Below are 23636 nucleotides of genomic sequence, written 5' to 3' on the forward strand. Positions count from 1 at the left end.
AAAATGGTCAAAAGTCACTTTTTTCAGTGCCGTTGTAACTTTGAACGGTCACTAAAAGAACTGTTAAGTCAAGGACTACCTGTATTAAGAATGATCCACTGATCCTATTGATCCCCCCCCATACACACCCCCACCTTCTGCTGGAAGGACTCTGCCTTAGTAGCTGCAAACCCTCAGAAATCAGGACAGCGAGGTGGTAGTTCAATAATGAAAATCACGTGCGCTCCTTTCCATTTGGCCTGCTCGCCACGCCCCTTGTGCACAGGGCCAAAAGCAAGCCAGGAGAGCGGGCGTCTCCAGGCAAAGCGCGTCCGGGCGTAGACAGAAAGTTTGGGCTTGGTATCCCACGAAGAGGCTGGTGCGCTTTCCACTTGTCGGCTTCCAAAGCTTGCCTTCCCGGAGGCCCGTCTCTATGGCAACCGGACGCGGTTGGATTCTGAAGCAGCATAGCTTAGGCTTCCAGCGATCGTCGGTTGTCGCCGTGACTGGGCGGGGAATTGGCGCCTCATCGCCGCCTCTCTTTATCCTCCCCGCCGGAGATAGTTCCCTGGCGGTCAGCTCTTCAGCGGGAGATGGGTAACCCCGAATTCGCTTGCTCTGAGGGATGGCGGGGCAAGCCGGGTTGAAGAGGCGGTCTTACCGCGGAGCAACTTTTTAGGCTGCCCGCTGCTGCTTTTGCCTCCCGGGCGCCGCCAATTTACCCACCTTTCGTAGGCCTGGGGTAGAGACTTAACACGGTGTCTACCGGTAGGGAAACGGGTGGGTTAATTCTCGACGTCCCTGTGGAAAACTTTGTCTCTCTAGTTTCTGCTTGTGGCTAGTTTTAAACCACTGGATTGCTATGATTATTTCATTCATGGCTTTCTTCCTTTATTGGTTGTGTAAGGGTATATAAACTGCCAGAAACTATATAAACTATGGTTGGACTCTAAAATATTTAACTGTTATAGCCTGAACCCGTTCTGGAGCCTCAGTGTGGTGTCTGCTGCATACAAGGCATATACATAAATTTAAAAACTATTTCTGGAACTAGAGATAAATTCAATATTAACTTTACATGAGGAGTCAGCTAGGTCCAAAATCTTATGGGAATAAAAACTATTTTAGGTCTTTTATTTCCTTGAAATAGCAGAAAAATAAGGGCTGAATATATTTTTGGAGAAAAAAAAATCTGTGTTTATTTAGTGTGTGGCATAACATGGGCTTGCAACGTCTATTAGCAATAGCACTTGGACTTATATATCGCTTTATTGTTGTACCTTATGATTCTTGACAAATGTATCTTTTCTTTTATGTACACTGAGAGCATATGCACCAAGACAAATTTACTGTGTGGCCAATAAAGAATTCTATTATCTATTATCTTTACAACCCTCTCTAAAAGGTTTACAGAGTGAGTATATTGCCCCCAACAATCTGGGTCCTCATTTACATTTCACCTAGATTAAAAATGCAATAAAATACGAATGTTAAAAAGATCAATATTCAGAGACCAGTGAAGCACTGCATCATTTATCTGGAGAAAAAAAAAATCAGATACTGGACCAGTATTTGCCCTCAACTTACAGCTGTTCACAGTGTTACATACAATTTGATGTGGAAGCCCACAGTCAAACTGAGGGGAGCATGTAGAGCAGGAGTGTCAAACTCATTTCGTCATGGCAGCGTCATGTGAAGTATCGGGACTTTTTTCTCCTTTGCTAAACCTGGCATGGGTAGCACACGATTGATTAGTTTATTGTCACTGCACCTCATACAACAAAATCAAACACCATCTTCAGTGCACATCATGACCATGACCATGAAAATAAACACAAACACACACCCTTCACCCTTCACACATTGAACTGGAAACCCCTGACACCACACCAGCACTGCATTATACAGCAGAATTCAAAAGAGCTACTGCCCTGGGATAGAAGCTGTTTTTCAGCCTATTTGTCCTTGTTTTTATTATTCTGTACCGTCTGCCAGATGGTAACAAATCTGTCCTGCTGACCAGAAGTTTGACAGACCTAATGTAAAGAGCGTATGGAGTGTATTCCATAAGAAGGGGGCCACTACAGAAAAGCCCTGCCCTCTGGTCCACTCTTCATGCATCTCACAAGGAGTAGTGACTGAGCAGGCTTTCTCTGGATCAGGGCTGTCAAACTCCTGGCCCACGGGCTGGAAGCATCCCATGCTGGCCACATGCATGCCAAAGGGGAAAAAAGTCCCCATACGTCACGTGACGCTGCTGTGATGACATGAGTTTGACACCCCTGATCTACATGCTCCCCTCAGTGTGACTGGGCTTCCACATCCAATTGTATCTAACACTGTGACTGGCTGTAAATTGAGGGCATATACTGGTCCAATAGCTGATTTTTTTTTCTCTCCAGATAAATAATGCTGTGCTTCAGTGGTCAGATAGTGCAGACCCTGGTCTCTGAATATTGATTTTAACATTCTGCTCTAGATGAATGCATCAAACAAGCAAATTTGGCTGTGGTGAGGTGTTGAATGCTACCTTCTAGTGCTGTACTATTTAGGACTCTAAAAGTAATAATCTTCATTTTGAATTGGAGACACCCACCTACTAGCAATTAATGGAAAACCTTTAATGTAAAAGTAATTCTATGCTAGCAGGGTTGCCCTATCAGAGACTGGTTTGCTGCAATTTTAAAGTTTTAATTGTCTTTTTTTAAAAGAATGAAAAGGGGAAAAAATAGAACAGAGTAAATAACCAAGAGATTTATAAGCATTAAGGTTAAGTGTAAAGGTGGAAATGGCCTCCAGGAAAGGGGAAGAGAGGAAGGAGTCCCCCCATTTAATGTTCAGAGATGGAAATGGATTGGGTGGTTAAAAATGGAGACAGGAAATTGGTATCTTCAGTCATGGAAGATTCTTTTAGCTTTCCAAAAAAAGTTATTATTATGGTTTGTTCCATAGTTAGTCAAATGTTAGAGTTGGATTTGGCATTTTTGTCTAGTTATTGAGCCCTTGAACCTGGGATAGGTAGATATCCTATCTGTTTGATGGAGTTATTATTGTTAAATTTATTTATTTGCCTGCCTTGCCATGAGGCTACTGTAGGTGGCTCACATCTATAAAAAACAGAAATAAAGAAGTTTAAACAAAGCAAAATTAAATAATGGAAAAATAAAATAAACAAGGAAAAACAAAATACATCAACATGATTAGTAAAAGAGATGGATTAGTGAAAGGAGAGAATGGAAATGAGCAGAATTAGCTCATCCTATCTGGTTTACCTGGGACAAAGTTGACATTTAGAAAATTGAGGCTAAATTCTTGAATAATGTTTAAATGCCATTTTAAAATTATAAATCTATTATTACATTTTGATTTCTGTACAAGGGTCAACAGATATCATTTGAAATATAAGTTAAAATGAAAAGTTAGCTATGTAATAAATAAGAAATTTATCTTGATTTAATAAATTGCTCATGTCTTACATGTTAAGTTTATGTTAAGACAAACCTGAATTTAGGGTGTGGTACAATTGGATTCATATGTGGTATTAATCATGGTTGTTTTAGCTGTGGTTGAACTGCATACAGGTAGTCCTCAACTTAGAACCACTCGACTGTTATACATCTGAGTCAGATCAGATTTTTATAACAATTTTTACAGCAGGCATTAAGCATGGTGGTTAAACAAATCCACTTCCCCAGTGGGCATGTTTTTGATACCATACAACAACAGTAATTGAATTTATGTTCAGTAAATCATTCAATTCAATTCAGTTATATTGAATAAATTATATTGTTACCCAGAGTTGCTCAATAGTGAGATGAGTGGCATATTAATTTAATAAAATATATTATTGCTTAGCATAATGAGTCTCCAGTTTTATATACTTTGTGTTTCTTAAATGAGTTATTTTGTTCTGTATAAGGAACTGCTACAGTATGTTCTCTTGGTTTTTCTTTTATTCACTTTTAATAGCAATGTAACACATAGAACTAGTAATTATCCATCATTTATAATTCTGTAGGGAACGTTTGATTAGGTTATTGACGAAGAGGGTTCCTGTTGTAAAATAATCAGTAATAATAATAATCTTTCAAATAATCTTTCAAATGTGCAGTGGCCTACCAATATTTTTTCAAAGCGTAGTAAGTATTCATACAGTACTTGAGTCAGAGTAGTTTTAAGATTAAGTATTTGTTTGTTTTTCTAGTGCTGAGTCAGAATATTCATCAATAATGCAGCTTTCTAAAATGAAAGAGATACGCAGTTGGCAATTTAGGAAGCCAAATAAATCAAAAGCTGTAATACATTTTGACAGGTAAGATGCATTTTTACTTTATAGCAGTAACTGAAACATTTTCACTCAGATATGTACATCTCATTGGTTATATTCTCACATAAAAGTAAACCAAGATATAATTATCATAATGATGGTCTGGTTGTGCATACCATTAAACCATACTGATTGAATTTATATGGCACATAGCATGGTAAATCAAGACTTATGAACAAGCTGTATACAAAGCCAAAACTGAACAAAGCTTTATTTATGATTTAGTGCAGGGGTGTCAAACTCACGTTGTCATGGGGGCATTACGTGACATATCAGGATTTTTTTTCCTTTTGCTAAATCGGGCATGTGATTTGTGATGCATCAGGCCTGCAGACTGGGAGTTTGATAGCTCTGACTCAATGTGTGAATTCCATTATAGACGAAAGAAAAAGTCAAATGCAGCATCAGTATTTTTATTTCATCAGTTTTTAAGGCATTGACTCATCAATAACTCTTGATATTTACTATACAGTATTTGTCTTTAGTTTCAGTGGAAGAGTCTTTAACCAAAAGTACATTTTACCCTTTTTTTCAAGGAAGAAGATTCTATTTTTGATGAATTTTGAACAATTGTAGAGGATTTAAACTGACAACTTTGTTCCATAAACAATACTGATTCAATCCAAAGGAAGAAAGACAGTTGTAATTAATAGGATGTAATATAAATAATAATTTAACTAGTAGAAATGAAATATTCTTTATTTTAGAACCATTATTTGGTAGAAAATGGGAAATTATATTACACTTTTTATATAGCATACAATTACAGTGATTTTTCAGAATTTCAAAATGCAGAATATTTTTCTTTTCATGGTTTTAGGCTTCTTTAGTGGCATAAGATATTTGATTTTGACTTGAGATATCTGAAGGAAGCATCTTGATGATACTTAGCCAGAAGTAAAGAAGTATAATTGTTCATATAATGCAAATTATATGAATTATTATGTGAATATTTGCATTATATATGCGTAGTGAAATTTGGTCAGGTCTCATATGTAATGTTTTCCAATGTTCCTACCAAATATTATTATTTATTACAATTACTGTTAAAATAATATTCAATAATCTTTGGAGAAGCCTTTGTTGATATAATATACCATAACTGAAAGAAAGGCCCTTTAAAATGAATGATTCAAAGTTACATATTGTAATTTATATTGTTAGCATAAGAAGTTTTCTGTGCTTTGAAGAACTAATTTCTTCTGACTTAGTGGCTTTTGAGATTTTTAGTTTGATTTAATGAAGTTGTAATGTGAATCTTCAGTTTTATTTGGAAATTACATTCCTTAAAACACACCTTGCTGGCTGTAATTTTTAGTCAAATCACTACATTGTTTTCTCATGTTCATTTCTGCAGCATACCATCAGAAATACTTCTGAAAATATTTTCCTACTTAGATGTTGCATCTCTATTGTGTATCGGCTGTGTGAACAAGCTTTTTTATGATCTGTCCAATGACAAGTAAGGAATAGCATGGGTCATGGCTACTACATAATTGTAGTCAGTATAATGTAAATTATAAAAATCTTTGAAGTATGTATCAGGGAAAAAGGAAGGGTTTCACTGTTCCAGTGCAGTAAATGAAGAAAAATACATAGCTCAAGATATTACCCAATCAAGTTGTTTAATGTTTATATGAGACAAATTGATTGGGTAATGTCTTAAGCTATATATTCTTCCGCATTCACTGCAGTGAGAACCATTTTGAGGAAAATGATATTGTAAATAAATACAACAAGATATGCATATGAAGTTCTGTAGTTATTTTGAAGCACTATTGATCAGTAGTGGGATCCTACCTGTTCCACTACCAGTTTGGTGATCACGTGTGTGTGCGCGCACCTAACATGCGCGCACAGCTTTCCACATACCAGCTGAGGCCTGCAGCACCAATCAGCTGAGAGGATAAAGAAGAGAAAAACACGGGCTGGTGGGAGGGCCATCTTTTTCCTCCTCTCAGCTGATTGTTGGAAGCTTTTTTTACTACTGGTTTGGCTGAACTGGGCCTAACTGGTAGCATGCCATCACTGCTATTGATGCTAATTTTTTGATAATAACATCTTATTTTCACTAAGGCAAGTTTTAAAGGTAGATTTGAAGTGGTATTTATTTTTTAAAGTATGAAGAGCAACTTAACTATATTGCTTTTTTTCCTAGAAAAATGATAGGATAAAAATTGGTTAGGTAATATAACATCTTTCAGTAATCGTATTTAATTTTTCAGCACTAACAAAATAAATCTAAGTTGAAATTATGACATTGGCTATACTCATAGTAGTGCTGGCTCATTGTTATTGGTGAAATTATTGCCATTGATTTCATTAAAACATGGATTTGTAAAGTGGCATAATGGTAAATGTTTAAGAATTAACTGGATTCTTAATGTAGCTCAGCTGGCTCATTATTGTAGCCTTGTTACTAGCCATAGGACAGCTTATTAGCATACTGGATAGTAAGTCTCACCTCTGCTATCAATCAGTTTGCAAAATTCCACAAAGTTGAAACTGGCTTTTATATGTAGATGTAAGCCAGTTCCAGCATACCATTGGATTGTCCCACCCATTGGATTGTCCCACCCATGAGGACTTCCTTACATTAAATTCAAATATATGATTGAATCCTGTTAGTAATTTATCTTCGGAATGCATATCTGAATATTGGCTTATTTTTAAGTTTTATTATATAATGATTTTGGCAACTGTCATAGTATTTGTATTTATGTGTATGTTTTCAATAGTGTTGTCTGGTTCAAAATATACTCTAAGTCTTTTCTACCTAAAAGAAAAGTATGGAAAACTACATCTGTCCAGGATAAAGACTGCACATCTCTGAGCTTTCCGGAATTGCAAGATTCCAAGTCAAGATGCTGGAAAAGAGAGTATTTTATGAAAAAAATAGCTGCTCAAAGATCCAGTGTAATTCAGCTTCTTAAGCCAATAAACACATATACTGGTCTTCCACTTAAAACCAAAGAAGCTATCAAGTAAGCAATGTTAATAAAATAAGATTTTAATAAAAAGTTACATTTAATAGCTTTATATTTTACTTATAAATTTCTGTTAATCAGAGGAACATGTGGAAGTTCTTTATTTCTTGTTAATATTTAGTTGTAAGATCAAAAATACAAATTCATAAAGTTGAATAATATAGTTGGTTAGATATATGTAAATCTTGTTGAAGAGCCTATCTTGGTGGAGAAACAAAATATATACAGTATTTTTTTAAAAATATCGAAACATGTCCTTGGAATTTCCAAACGTAGTGGTAATTGTTAAAGAATTAAATAAACTATTTCCTTATTAAAGGGATGGTGTAAAGCCTTCAACACTTTTTCTTTTCCAATCACAGAACCTCCGCTCTGAGATGGGTAATCTTATTAAAGGATCAAAATGGAAAGGAACATGAAATGGATCAGGCTGACATTTCTTTTAATGAAACATCTGTTACCGTATATTGGTATAATAATGAATGGCCTCCCTTAGATACCTTGTCAACTTTACACTTATTTGGAGTGATCCCAGTACTTTTGGGCGAGGTGCATAATAGTAATGGGTAAGTTAATTTAAGAGTTGCTCTTTAAGTTGTATCTTTGTCGTATAATTTTAATTTATTAGTGTAATATGCTGTAGATGCTTATATGAATAGCACAATAGTAAAAGTAGTGATCAGATTGGAAATCAGTGGAATGCTATTTCAGTTTAATATGATATTTTTAGCTATGCCAGAAATCGGGGAAGCAAGATATGCATATGCTGCTTCACATGGCAGAAATGTGGTTCTTTCTGTATCTAAGGAAGTAGATTGATTATCAATTTCTGTAGGTTTTAGAGTCCTTTGTGCTCTCTGAGTTTGGCTGTTTCTTGAAGACCTTTCATTACCTGTAATATGGCCCTGATGAAGTTACCCAGTTAGATAATCATGTTTGACCGATCAGATCGTGAAAATCGTCGAGGAGGTGGTGTTGCTATCTTCTATAAAAATCCTTACATCTAAAAAATATCCAAGTTACCCAGGAGCTTGCTCTTCCTGAGACCATCATCTGTGAACTATCTGCTGACATGTTTCCTTACTATTGGGAATATTTATACAGATGTGAAAGACAGTGTTCATCTTAAATTATAAGAAAGTAGATATCTAATAATAAAAAGCTCATGGGTTAGGGTTAGGGGTTAGGGTTAGGGTTAGGGTTATCTAATAATAAAAAGCTCATGGGAGGGAGGGAATTGGGGTTGGATTAACAGTGAGAGAGAATAGTTCCAGTTTATACTCAGCTTCAGAAAATCTCAGACTGATTATGAAGCAGTTAATTTCTCTCAGCTCAAGATATCACCTAAGATGGTTGTGTTAAAAAAATGGAAAGAGAAAGAATGTTATGTATGTCACCTTGAATGGTATGAAGGTGGGATGTAAATAAATATATAGTATTGGTTTTATAATCTGATTGAAAATCAATGGACTTACAACTGCTTTTAGCTTACGTTATTCCTAGTAATTGCACATTAAAAAGTTGAAATGTTGTTGAACTTCAATTACTAACTTGGCATTTTGTGTTTAACTAACTTAATATCCTTGAAGCCCATGGCAACGTTCTTTAGTTTCTGAATACAAGTTGGCGAACATGACTAAAAATGCAAAAATGATTGGTTGTGATGCACTTGTTGAACTCTACCATTTTGATCAAGGATTCATGCTGGGTCTTTGGAAGGTAAGATTGTTTTTTCAATAAACAACTTTTTTGGGGGGAATATTCGTTTTTACTGCTTATGCACAGCAATTAAAATCGGTATTTTAATTTAGCTATTTTTTAAATTTACCATTAGACTAATTATTGAATTTTGCTGATTAGCAATTATTTAGTTCTTGCTTTATTCCTTGGAAGAGTTTATACACATTTGTAGACTTGTTTAAGTAGTAAAGGAGCCATGCTCCTACAATGTACCTCTCCTCCAATGAAAATAAAAGGGGTAAGGACCTGGACATTCACCTTCTCTGTGGCTTGCCACAAATTGATATACAATTTCTGTCAACATTTAGAAGGAAAGTAAAATCAATCCTCATGTAATGGGTCTTTGGACATAACTTTGCCATACATTTGTGTTTTCTGATGTTTTACATGAGGCAGGGTTGTAATTGATATGGTATAGAAATGAGGTAAAATAAATATTGGGTTTACTGTGGATTGATTAGAATCCTGAGAAACTCCAGTTCCAAGTACACTTCTATTCTGGAGATAGTTATTTCTTGATTGGATATTCCTGCTTCTATATTTCTTTTATTTTTCAGCCTCTTATGAATAGGGATGAAATTGTTCTACAAATCAGAATGAATGCAAAATAAACTTCTGTTTTGTGTGATACTTTTTCAGCTAAAAATATTTGTTCATTTATGGTCCAAGGCCAATATTATATCATGTCACAGATAAAACAATGATATAAAATAAACTTGGAAAGTAAACCTCAAACCATTAGGAAGACACTAGATGATTTGTACCAGGTCTGGCTTTTATTAAAAATTTAGGAAACATTGAAAATGTGATAGCCTAGGTCTAGGAGAAAACAACTGACTGCTAGAGCTGAACAATTAACATTTAATAATTGGTGTTATGAATTGGTTGATTGAAGGCATTATAGCTGTACATGCGAAACCAATTCAATTTCTATGTCAGAACATATAAAAGTAACTTTTTATAGGAAATGCTGATTTACCAGCTGTTACCTTTACAAGTAATTTACTAATTCTGGCCAAGTTAAGATTCTTCTATATGAAATATGTGAGGAATGGAGCAGAGGAAAGTGATAACTGAAATGTAATGGGAGTAGAAATTTGATGAAATAGAGTATGTTATATTAAATTATCAGTAATTAATAATATACTGATAAATGTAACATTGACACCTATATTTTTGGTCCTGGGAGATACACTGCAATACAGTGGCAATTTTAAATTATTGTTTATATTTAAAATGGATAAAGTTGCTTACCCCTCTTGCTGTTGCTTTGCAATTATAGAATAATGAATACAACTTCATATTGTTTTTTATGATTTAGATTAAAAGGGAAGTAGGAAATTACTGCAAAAACTGGTATTTATCATTCTGATTTTTCTTTGTGGATAGTAATTAATTACTTAAAGTGGTTTCTGTTTCTCCTTCATAGGCTTTTTCTTTTTGTACAAAAATTCAGATTCAGGCAAAACCCACATTTTGAAATGAAGCACAACAATTTTAGAAAAGATTGTTCATTACTTCAAAATCATATATGAGATGTATTTCAGATGTAGGCATCCACAAAGCTCTGACTTTTGTTACTTTTCAGCTTTGATTGAAAAATCTTTAGAACCAGCTCCTTGCCTAACCTATGGTCACAAGCCACAGTCATCCCCATCTTCAAAAAGGGAGACCCAAGCCTAGTTGAAAATTACAGGCCAATCTCCTTATGCTGGCACCTGTAAAGTCATGGAATCAATTATTAACCAATCCATCATCCTTCACTTAGAGACAAATAACCTACTCTCCAATAAACAATTTGGTTTCAGAAAAAAACTATCCTGTAATCTGCAACTCTTACACTGCAAAAACATATGGACGACACAACTCGACCAGGGCAAAGCAATAGACGCAATCTACATAGACTTCTGTAAAGCCTTTGATTCAGTGGTACACGACAAACTACTCCTAAAAATAAAATCCTATGGTATCTCTGGACAACTGAATAACTGGATAGAAGCATTCCTGTCAAACAGACAACAAATGGTCAAAATCGGGAGCGTACTATCAAACCCAGTACCTGTCAATAGTGGTGTTCCCCAAGGCAGTGTTCTAGGACCAACTCTCTTCATACTCTACATAAACGACCTCTGTGATCATATTAAGAGCAATTGCGTTCTCTTCGCTGATGATGTAAAGCTGTTCAATACCACAGACAATACTGCTACCCTACAAAAAGATCTTGACTATGTATCAGAGTGGTCAAACAAATGGCAACTTCAAATCTCAACAAATAAATGCTCTGTCTTACATATTGGCAAAAAAAATCAGAAAATAAATACAAGCTGAATAGTCAAGATCTTGTTGATGACTCAAGCTCTGTAAAGGACCTTGGAATACTCACCTCTAATGATCTAAGTGCTAGAGCCCACTGCAACTACATAGCCAAAAAGGCATTAAGAGTTGTTAACCTAATCCTACGTAGCTTTTTCTCTGGTAATATCACACTACTAACCAGAGCATACAAAACATTTGCTAGACCAATACTCGAATACAGTTCATCAGTCTGGAACCCACACTACGTATCTGATATTAGCACAATTGAGAAAGTCCAGAAATATTTCACAAGAAGAGTTCTCCACTCCTCTACTGTTATAGAATACCGTATTTATCGGCGTATAACACGCACTTTTCCCCCTGAAAATAGGGGGCAAATGATGTATGCGTGTTATACGCCGATATAATGTTAAGAAGCGCGAGGCCGGGCGGTGCGAGCGGAGGCCGGGCGGTGCGAGCGGTGCGGCGGAGGCCGGGCGGTGCGGCCGGAGGCCGGGCGGTACGAGCAGAGGGCATTATTTTGCATTATTTACCTCAGGGTCCTCAACCACCGGGCCGCGGACCGGTACCGGGCCGTGGAGCACTCTCTACCGGGCCGCAAAGAATTTTTTTTAAAAATGGCGGCTTTCTTCACCTTCGGTGAATGCTGCTGGGATCGGGATCAAGGACACAAATGAAAGAAGGGGAGGGAGGAAGCAACCGAAGCCTGTCCTTCTCTCTGGGTCAGCTCTCTCAGTCGCTCTCTCGCTCCTCCACCAGCACAGGAAGAAACTGCTTCAAAGAGCGCGGGGGCTTTCCTGTCGCCGCAGCTTCCTGAAGCGCCCGTTTCTCCCCACCCCACCCCGTCCGCCCGCCCGCCCGCCCGCAGTGCTCCGTTCTGCCTGCCTGCCTGCCTTCATTAATGGTTGAATCGAACAGCTTCGGCTGAGTAAAAGAGGCGAATAGTTATTATTCTCAGCCGAAGCTGCTCCCAAACAACCAGAAACTAAGGCAGGCAGGCAGGCAGGCAGGCAGAATGGGACACTGTGGATTGAAGCGCGCGCGCAGGGTGGGAGTGGGGGTGAAACGGGCGCTTGGAATAGCTGCGGCGACAGGAAAAGCTCCCCCGCTTCTTTGAAGCAGTTTCTTCCTTGGATGGTGGAGCAGCGAGAGAGCCCTCCTTCTCTCTCTCCCCGGTCCTTGCAAAAATTTTCTGCTTGAAACCGGTCCCTGGTACAAAAAGGTTGGGGACCACTGATTTACCTTATAAGTGGTAATAATATTAATAAAAAAAAGTTCTGAGCTACCCTTATTTTGCTTCAAAGTTTTTATTTAGAAATTTAATTTTTTTCCTGAAATTTCCCTCTTAAAATGAAGATGCGTGTTATACGCCTGTGCGTGTTATACGCCGATAAATACGGTACCTTATGCCACCAGACTTGAAATTCTAGAACTTGAAAACCTTGAATTACGCCGTCTTCGGTCTGACTTAAGCATGGTATATAAAATCATACATTGCAATGTCCTACCTGTCAATGAATACTTCAGCTTCAACCATAACAACACAAGAGCACACAATAGATACAAACTCAAAGTAAACCGCACCAAACTTGATTGCAGGAAATACGACTTCAGCAATAGAGTGGTCAATGTCTGGAATACTCTACCCGACTCTGTAGTTTCTTCCCCAAACCCCAAAAACTTTAACCTTAGACTGTCTACTATTGACCTCACCCCTTTCCTAAGAGGTCTGTAGGGCGTGCATAAGCGCACCAACGTGCCTACCGTCCCTGTCCTATTGTTTCTCCTATTCTTTTATTTTTCTTATATGTACCCATTTCATGTATTCACAACTATGTATACATTTATACTTATTATCTTGTAAACAATTGGCAAATCAAATAAATAAATAAATAAATAAATAATGAAACATCTAGAAGAAAACAATTAAGCTCAGTGTGCACCAAAGACTCCATAGTTCAACTCTGTGCTACAAATATTCTCTTCTATTGATTCTGTATGTTTCCTGCCTTACTATTGGGAATATTTATACAGATGTGAAAGACAGTGTTCATCTTAAATTATAAGAAAGTAGATATCCCTTCCATTATCTAATAATAAAAAGCTCATGGGAGGGAGGGAATTGGGGTTGGATTAACAGTGAGAGAGAATAGTTCCAGTTTATACTCAGCTTCAGAAAATCTCAGGCTGATTATGAAGCAGTTAATTTCTCTCAGCTCAAGATATCACCTAAGATGGTTGTGTTAAAAAAATGGAAAGAGAAAGAATGTTATGTATGTCACCTTGAATGGTATGAAGGTGGGATGTAAATAAATATATAGTATTGGTTTTATAATCTGTTTGAAAATCAATGGACTTAGAACTGCTTTTAGCTTACGTTATTGCTAGTAATTGCACATTAAAAAGTTGAAATGTTGTTGAACTTCAATTACTAATTTGGCATTTTGTGTTTAACTAACTTAATATCCTTGAAGCCCATGGCAACGTTCTTTAGTTTCTGAATACAAGTTGGCAAACATGACTAAAAATGCAAAAATGATTGGTTGTGATGCACTTGTTGAACTCTACCATTTTGATCAAGGATTCATGCTGGGTCTTTGGAAGGTAAGATTATTTTTTCAATAAACAACTTTTTTGGGGGGAAATATTAATATTTAATAATTGGTGTTATGAATTTGTTGCATTGAAGGCATTATAGCTGTACATGTGAAACCAATTCAATTTCTATGTCAGAACATATAAAAGTGACTTTTTATAGGAAATGCTGATTTACCAGCTGTTACCTTTACAAGTAATTTACTAATTCTGGCCAAGTTAAGATTCTTCTATATGAAATATGTGAGGATTGGAGCAGAGGAAAGTGATAACTGAAATGTAATGGGAGTAGAAATTTGATGAAATAGAGTATGTTATATTAAATTATCAGTAATTAATAATATACTGATAAATGTAACATTATATTAGCATCTGGACACTTCTGTATTTTTGGTCCTGGGAGATACACTGCAATACAGTGGCAATTTTAAATTATTGTTTATATTTAAAATGGATAAAGTTGCTTACCCCTCTTGCTGTTGCTTTGCAATTATAGAATAATGAATACAACTTCATATTGTTTTTTATGATTTAGATTAAAAGGGAAGTAGGAAATTACTGCAAAAACTGGTATTTATCATTCTGATTTTTCTTTGTGGATAGTAATTAATTACTTAAAGTGGTTTCTGTTTCTCCTTCATAGGCTTTTTCTTTTTGTACAAAAATTCAGATTCAGGCAAAACCCACATTTTGAAATGAAGCACAACAATTTTAGAAAAGATTGTTCATTACTTCAAAATCATATATGAGATGTATTTCAGATGTAGGCATCCACAAAGCTCTGACTTTTGTTACTTTTCAGCTTTGATTTACTATAATTTGTATTTCTGGTGGTTCTACCAAAAATAAAAAATTGGCATTTTATATAAAATACCACATTCAGGAGGGGTAAAAATTGATTAATGATAAAAATGTCTGTTTCAAATCATTGTGAACTTTGAGATAGTGCTGCAATCAAATTATTAGTCCATCTCAAAATTTTGGATTTCTAGTAAGATTTTATATTAGGTAAGGAATATCCTTAGTTAAGTAAATTCTCCCTGTCATTATCTTGTTGTCCACTCTCTTATCTTGAATAGTCTCTGAGCTGTACGAGCTAACTGATTTATTTTATGGAAAAGTTTAGTCCATTCCTACTACACCATATTTGGCCCTACTGCATTCAGGAAAGCATGATTAAAATGTCATAGTAATTTCCTGAAAAGGAACTCTTCATAAACTCTATGATTGCAAATTTCAGAATCCTTTGAAACCTCTCACTTTTCTTTGAATCTCATTATACTCCAGGTTCAAGGGTAATCTGATCATGTATGGAATAACTTGGGCTAGAAAGGCTTATTTTTGGAACGTTGTTTCTGATCATTAAAAAAAGATGATGTAGTCTCTGCAAACTCTTATTTTAATACTGTAGTTGTAAAATTTAAAAACATCAGAAATGGATTGTGATCACACAAGAACAAAAAATGCCTTTATGTTGTTGCCTTAAATGGATTTTGCTTACCAAAACTTTTCAGAAAGGTAAATACTTTACTCTTGAAAGGTATGCTATTTGTAATTATTTGTAGAAAGATGAGATTGCTTTTGTTATGGCAAGTCTTCATTACCACCAGCTCATTGAAAGAAGCACTTTTGGTTCTGCTACACTGTAAGTACTGTTTTAATTGCTTTAACAGAGATGCTCATATCTAAGATCCTCCTCAGAACTGAAAAAAAGATGTGTTCTAAGAAAAATAGTATTTGTTTTAGTAATATCACATTTCTAAGTGTTTGTACAGCATGATACTAATTCTCCCCTTGGTACTGATGGCTAGAGAAAATTAGAGTAGCAGATTGGTACCTTTGAAAAGAAGAATATTATGGGAGTAATTCTCCCAGGAAGGGCTCCATAGCATATCTAGATGTAAAACAAAGAATTTTTGTGGTAATATAAAAAGAACTGGTTTAAGATCCCACTTGGTTTTCTCAGATTGTGTTAATCTGGAGTAGCTATGCTACTCTTTGAACAAATAGTTAACTTTTCTTGTATTCCTTTCTGGGTATATATCTATATATGTTGTGGGACAACAAATAACATTTTTTGTCTGGTGCTAATGTAACTACTGTAGTCATCCTAAGTTGTGGAAAGCAAAATTAGATATGACTTCTTAAAAATAATAATCAATGGCACAATAAGACGCAGTTGCTGATCAGTGGTGATCATTTGGAAGCAGTTAATATCCATGAAGCAATCTTTCAGAATCTTACTATCACTGCTACTGTTTGTCATTACACTGATTCTTCTGTCAGCAGTACTTAATAAGTCAGGCCATAGATATCAAGCATCAAAAACATTTGCTAGGCTGGCCTACCCCCTTTACATGGACGATTTGAAGCTTTATGGAAAAACGAGAAATATACATAGCAATAGAGTTTGTTAAAAACTAAAGGAATCAATAAGCACGGAAATAACATGAAGATTCTGGATAAATACAATCACTACAAATACCTGGGCATTCTTTAAGCTGACTTCAAGCACTTTGAAATTAAGAAGATTGGGAGAGAATACATTATGAAAGAGAATATTTTAAAGTTCAAACTCAATAGAGTAAATACCATTAAGGCAATTAGCATCTAGACAATTCCAGTCATTAGATATGCAGCTAGAATAGTGATTGGGTTCAAGCAGAACTAAAAGTCCTGGATAGGAAGATGACAAAAATAATGACAATGAATCACGCTCTTCATCCACACAGCAGTGTTGACAGACTCTACTTATCAAAGGAAACAGAAATGTTCCAAATATAGCAGATAGTTGAAGGGAAAAAAAGGGCATTGAAAGCATATCTGAAGAACAGTGAAGAAGATGCATGGACACTAATAGCAATAGCACTTACATACCACTTCACAACCCTCTTATAGAGTCAGCATATTGCCTCCAACAATCTGGGTCCTCATTTTACTGACCTTGGAAGGATGGAAGGCTGAGTCAACATTGAGTCTGGTGAGATCTGAATCGCCAAATTGCAGCAGCCAGCAGTCAGCAGAAATAGCCTGCAGTACTGCACTGTAACCACTGCGCCACTGTGACTCTGATACAACAGGAAAACTTACTGAGTACTGGAGAGATAAAATTGGCTTACATGAAAGACCAAATGAAGAACAGAAGAGACATGGCAAGACAAAATAATACATGGCGAGTACATTAAAGAACTGCCAGGCAAAGCAAATAACTAGATGATCTGACAATGCCTAAGAGCAGGAAAGTTGAAGAAAAAGACAGAGGGTCTAATTCTGGCTGCACACTAATCAATCGTTGAGAATGAATGCATACAAAGCCAGAATTGAAAAGACAGAAACAGATAGCAAAAGCTGAAGGAACAGTGGATCACCTGGTTAGCTGCTGCAAGATAGCAACACAGACTGACTTATAAGCAACAGCATGACAAAGTAAACACAAAGATTGGAATATCTGCAAGAAATAACATTTGCCTGCAAGAAAGATCTGGTGGAACCATAAAATAGACAAAATAATAGAAAACGAAAAAACTAAAGTGACCTGGGACTTTAAGACTCAAACAAACAAGCACCTGCCAGATAATAGTTTTAACAATTGTCAATAAGAAACACAAAATATAAAATAAAGAGTTTATATAAGCTGTTTACACAACCATATTAAAAGATAAGATTGTATGAACAGAATAAGACATTTATAATTTGTTAAATATATTTGAAATCCCCCAAAGAGATTCATGTTTATATATTTAAATTAATAGTTTAATTGCTAAAGACTACTCAGATGTTAACCCAATATAAGTTAAAATATTTGAGAGCTGAAAGTAGCTCTGAGAAATTGGACTGAAAACGCTTCTCCCCATATGCAGTTCATGATTTAACATTTTATATAGTCATTATATACCCTATACATGCAATCTTCTCCATCTATTTTTTTTCAGGAGACATTATGGAGCCTCTATTAAGGCTGTCCCAGATGATATTGACCCTGAATATGGCCTGCATGGCTATCAGCTGCATATTGACTTACAGAGTAGAGGAAATAATTATATATGTAGTACATTTCGCAGTTTGTTTTGTAAAAAAGGTACTGTTTGAACTGCAGACTTGGTAATGTTTCTTGGTGGGGGCGATGCTTTTAAATTAATTTTCAGAGGAATAAGCATGAAATCTCAATAATTCTCATTACTGCAAAGATGCAGTATTTTTTTAGAAATAATTTTCCTTGTTAGATTTTTTCACTTCAGTATAGAACGGAGTTCAATATCTTCAGTGAACCAATAAAGGAATGTGTTTATTTAATTGTAGTCTTCAGTCTAAATGCTTTCTTAGTTTACAGATTTTTTCCCCTGAGATGAAGCTGACATACTAGAAAGACATGGCATATGTAAGAGAATGAGGAAGAAGAAAATACAAAAATTTTGACACAATTTAGCACTAATTTTGAAGAATTTTATGATTTCTATTACAGCCAGCTATGATGGTACAAGCCCAAATATTTAGGAATATTTATGAAAATGTATTTTTGAATAAAGATTCAGTTTGCCTTTTAAAAGCCACCAAAAAAAGCTTAAAGCTTTGAGTAGCTACAGTAGAGGAGCACAAAAAAGAATATGTATTCACACTGAAGTTGATTAATGGCATTTTATATATATTTAAAAAGTAAGATAAAAATTGATACAAACTAATATAAATAAGAATAAAAAGAAAAATCAAAGAAAGCTAAAAATGCAAGAAAGGAAAAGAGTAACATTAAGTAGAAAAGAAAGTAAAATATACAAAGAACTGGCTTCCAATCTTGTTTACAGCAGTTTTAAATAAAATGATAAATTAACTTCTTACTCTGAGGTTACAGCATGATTTTATTTATTCTATAATTTGTATAATAAAGCCATAAATCATAAATTCACTTTTGTCTATTTTATGCCAAAAATCCATAAGGGTTTTCCAGTCAGCGATAAATGTAGATAGTATATTTTCTCTAATCAAAGAAATCAAGCTGACCTTTTCATCAAGTTCCATGTTCACCAACCCATTCCTCTATTGTGGTTAGTTCTGAATCTTTCCATATTTCTGCATATAATAATCTCACTGCCTCTCAAAATGCTTTGATTTTTTTCCTGTTGTTTGTCTGAAATACAGACTCCTGGTCTCAATTTTATATTAATCTTTAAAATCCTCTGAATTTGAATCCAAAATTTTCTAGCTTTTACATGTCTATCAAACATGATAAAATGTCCCTTCTTGTTCATATTTAAAAAAGAAACAGAAGTGCCTTTAGTGCCTAGACCAATTCTTTGGTTACATATACAATGATAGATCATTTTATAAAAATTCTCTTTAAGATTGTAACAGTGCAAATTTCAGTTGTTTCAGCCACACATTTTTCACTATTCAATCTATATATTATAACCAAAAATTTTACTTCTCTTTGTCCTATGTTCTTTCACTAGTTCTTCTGTTTTAAATTTCAGTTAGTTAATTCGTTAGGTGAAGTGTAAATACTTCTCCACACTAATTGCGTCTGCAGATAATCGCCCAGCGACCCTCTTTAAAGTGAGCCGTCTCCTCCTAGGGAAGGAGGAGATTGAGGTCCACCTGAAGGGGCACGCTGAGGAATTTGTGGATTTTCTGGAAGACAAAATCGCTTGACTTCATTCCAAGTTAGATGCTGGGGTGGTTGCTGATCCGTTGGAAGCTCCTGAGGCAGGTTCTGGCCCTGTTATCTGGGAATGGTTTGACCCTGTTTCTCCTGAGGAAGTGGACAGGATCCTAGGGAGTATGCACGCAAGCACCTGTATTTTAGACCCATGTCCCTCCTGGCTTGTAAAAGCTTCCTAGGAAGTGACAGGTGGGTGGACTCTGGTGGTGATTAATGCTTCTCTACAGTAGTATGTCTCGCGCCGTGGTGATTTAAATGTTGCTGTGTCCTCCCTCTTGCAGTGCCTGGAGACTGATAGGGGCTGGATGGGAACAATGGGTTGAAACTAAATCCTTGTAAGACCGAGTGGCTCTGGGTTTGGGGTTTGGTTGGCAGCCTTGGCTTCCTTCCCCCCCTGCTCTTTCAGTCAGTGTGAGGAGGACACCCTCGCCCACTTCCCCCTTCCAGCGCTTGGTACCCCGCCCTGTTCACTAAGGTGAACACCACCATGGACGGTATCCCCAATATGCTGATGAACTCGCTATGCCTCCCGTAAAATTTATGTGCTGTGTCCTCCTTTGCTAACTGGGGTTCAGGGAGAATTATCACCTTTAGTCTTGGATGGGGAGGCACTACCCCCAAAAGACCTTGTGCGTAATCTAGGGGTTTTTCTGGACTCAAGACTACTGTTCGAAGAACAGGTGGCAGTCATGGTCAGGGGGGCCTTTGCGCAACTGTGGGTTGTGCACCAGTTATGCCCTTTCCTGGATCAGCGGTCCCTACTCACAGTCACTCATGCCCTGGTCACTTTCCATCTTGATTATTGCAACACGTTCTATATGGGGCTGCCCTTGAAGAGCATCTGGAAGCTCCAGTTGGTGCAAAATGCAGCAGCCTGCATGGTTTTGTGCAGACCCTGGTGTGCACATGTGTCACCTCTCCTGCAGGAGCTGCATTGGTTGCCGATTTGCTTCCGGGTGCAATTCAGGGTGCTGTTTGTCACCTTTAAAGCCCTTCATGGCTTGGGTCCAGGTTATCTGAGGAAACATCTCTTGCCAGTCACATCTACCCGACCCATTAGAGCGAAGAGGCAGGGAATGTTGCGGGTCCCACCCCTGAGGGAGATACACCTGGTGGGAACCAGAAGAAGGGCCTTCTCCCTCCCTCTCTCTGGAATATCATTCCCCCAGAGATTAGAATGGCCCCCGCTCTAGCACTCTTTTGAAAGGCACTGAAGACCTGGTTTTGCCAGCAGGCCTGGGGAACCCAGAGAGGGATGGAGCCCATCAAATGGCTAGTGTGATCTGGTGTTGTCGGGGCGGGGGTGGGTGGGTGGGAGTTGGTTTTTGTTTTCTTGGGTTTTTTTGTTTTGTTTTTTGTTTTTCCAAATTTTATTCTATTGTACTTTACTAATTTATTTGATTCTTTTTGTTAGTTTTTATTGTTTTTTTATTTTTATTTTTTGTTTTAAATATGGTTTTACATCGTGTATGCTGCCTTGAGTCGCCATGGGCAAATAGGTGGCAATATAAATTAAATAAATAAATACATACATTTTAACAATTATATGCTTTTCATTTGTACACAATTCTGCTTCAAAATTAGTCTTATAATGTTCAAAAACATAAACTCTTCTCCACCTTTAATCTTTCTAATAATTAAATGAGAAGACCATTAGCAATTATATTTTGCTTCAGTTATTGCTTTTATTATTTTTCCTCTTAACAAAATTCTAGCATCTCACGATAGGCTAGCCATTTATGTTTGTTTATTATTTCTCATCCGTAAGATGCTTCCTCTTCTGAGAATCAAACGAAAGGTATTTTTGGCCACAATCTGAGTTTGAGTAATAGTATTTCTTGTAAAATTTGTTCTCCAAAAACATTTGGTTACTGTTCTATAGGTGTCACAAAAGATAGGTAGTACAAAGGGCTAGCAAATTATTGATAATACTGCAATTAAAATGAAATGGCATTTTAAAAAATCAGTTTGGTAGCCAAAGTAGCTTAAATGTTATATATCATATAACAGAATATGGCAAGACTTTATAGTGCTCATCATTAAGTCATAAAAAAATTAAAGTAACGAAACTGTTACTGCCTTTGATAATATTGCAATCTCTGTTTATTCCATTTTCCAATGGACCATGACTGTAACCTAGGAAATATTCCTCATTCATTTATAGGTAGCATAAAAATTTCTGAGAAAAGACATAAAGAATTGACATATTCTTTCAACATATCATTATTGGCCATGACATGATATAATTATGTTTTAATTCACTTTCAGAATACATTAGAAATGGGTATCTCAGGCTTTCAGTAATCAGTTACAAAAAGGAAGCTCAACATCTTCCTCTTGATGGAAACATTGGATTGTCTTGGAGGACAGATGCGTTTGAAGGCATTATTAAGGTAATTTTCAATTACTGAATTGTGGAAATGGTTGATTCTGCTTATAAAACAAGTTTTCATGTAGCTAGTACTGTATAAAACAGTATTAGTCTTTTACTGTAAATAAATAAATGCAGCACACACTATATAAAATTTATAGTTCTACAAAATTACCCTAACAATTCTCAATATACAGTTATTTTGAATGCAGTTTTTCTGATACAGAATAGATTTGAAATGGATTATGCAAACAAATTTGATGTATTATCGGGAATGATAATGTAATGGTTACTTAAAAAATTGTTATTTCTTACTAATCTAGAACAGTGATCCCCAACCTTTTCGACGCCGCGGCCCGGTTCCGGCATCAGCTGGGCGCCGCGGCCCGGTACCGGCGTCAACTGGGCGCCGCCATCTTTTGCGAAAAAGTGCTTCCGGTGGCGTCACGGAAGCACTTTTCGTCAAAAGATGGCGGCGCCAGCCCGGTGAGCTTTTGGGTAGAAATGGCTTTCTACCGGAAAAGCTCACCAGCTGGCGCCGCCATCTCTTTTTGATGAAAAAGTGCTTCCGGTGAGCTTTCTACCCGGAAAAGCTCACCGGAAGCACTTTTACCAAAGATGGCGGCGCCAGCAACCAGCGCCCGGTAAGGCTTGTTCCACGGCCGGTGCCGGTCCGCGGACCGCGGTTGGGCACCCTGATCTAGAATATAAGACTCACATTTTAACTGTCTTTTATAATCAAGAATTATTGAACAAAAATATCTGTCTTATTCCCTGATAATTTTGTTTTCGAAGGTTTTTAAAGTCAGTATTATATTTTTTCATTATTTTCTACACCTGCTAAAGGAGTATTTTATGGAAAGGATTTTAAATTCTTCACTGGAATGGAAATGACAGACACAAAGACTGATTTTCTTTCTTCCTTTCTGCTGTATCACAGAGTTGTTTCATTATGGATCTGACTCTTCTGGATGATTCACAAAAACCATTTTGGTGTATTAGTGTTCCAGTGGAGATGAAATTATCAGTCAAAACATCTACTCTGTATAATTCTCTGGGACCTTGTTATTGTATTAATTACAAGGATTCAACTGGAAAAGTGTACATGGAACTAATATGGATGGAAGAAACAAATGAATACCTTATAGTCAATCTAGTCATTTATTTGAGCACCCAGAAAGTTAATAGTCGTTTTGGCACAAATTACTGATTTTTTTTTTAATAGTACTGATTTTCTTAAGAATAATGCTTTTTAAAATTACTTTTCTCCCTAAAATATGTGTTATAAATGCCCGTTGTACAGAAAAAAATGCTTTCCTTGGTTGTGTTTGACTAAAAAAAGAAAGCTTATTATGGGGATAGTCTTATAGTTTGATTATTTATATTTGTAAAATAAATCGTATTCTCTCTGAGTTATTGTTTGAGAAAATTCCACATTGCATTAAAAACATTACACACATGTTAGGGAAATTTTCTAGATTTTGAAGTCATATGACGGGAATTAATATGACTCTGTTTATATAAACCAAGTGTGCCTGTATGTATGCTGTATATAGGGATTTATTCATTTATAGTTTAAAATTGCTGGATAAAATAGCCAATACCAATTCTTCTATTTGTTGTTATAGCACACAATTTATCAAATGGTTCCCTATGAAAATTTTATTT

General features: G+C 36.2%; 1 protein-coding gene across 1 annotated transcript; it reads left to right on the forward strand.

Annotated features, from left to right (window-relative positions):
* The first annotated feature begins 265 nt into the window (after positions 1-265).
* Positions 266-23320, forward strand: FBXO15 (F-box protein 15). Its single transcript, XM_087961468.1, has 10 exons — positions 266-576; positions 4184-4291; positions 5664-5768; positions 7045-7290; positions 7656-7859; positions 8883-9012; positions 15510-15589; positions 17877-18022; positions 21866-21990; positions 22909-23320. Exons 1-10 carry the CDS (start codon positions 413-415, stop codon positions 23176-23178), a joined length of 1578 nt encoding a protein of 525 aa, XP_087817594.1. The 5' UTR covers positions 266-412; the 3' UTR covers positions 23179-23320.
* Positions 23321-23636: the final 316 nt, after the last annotated feature.

The sequence above is a fragment of the Notechis scutatus genome, chromosome 3 (assembly GCF_049901735.1).
Source record: "Notechis scutatus isolate UNSWTSFEM ecotype Mainland chromosome 3, rNotScu1.2, whole genome shotgun sequence".
NCBI classification, from domain to species: Eukaryota; Metazoa; Chordata; class Lepidosauria; order Squamata; family Elapidae; genus Notechis; species Notechis scutatus.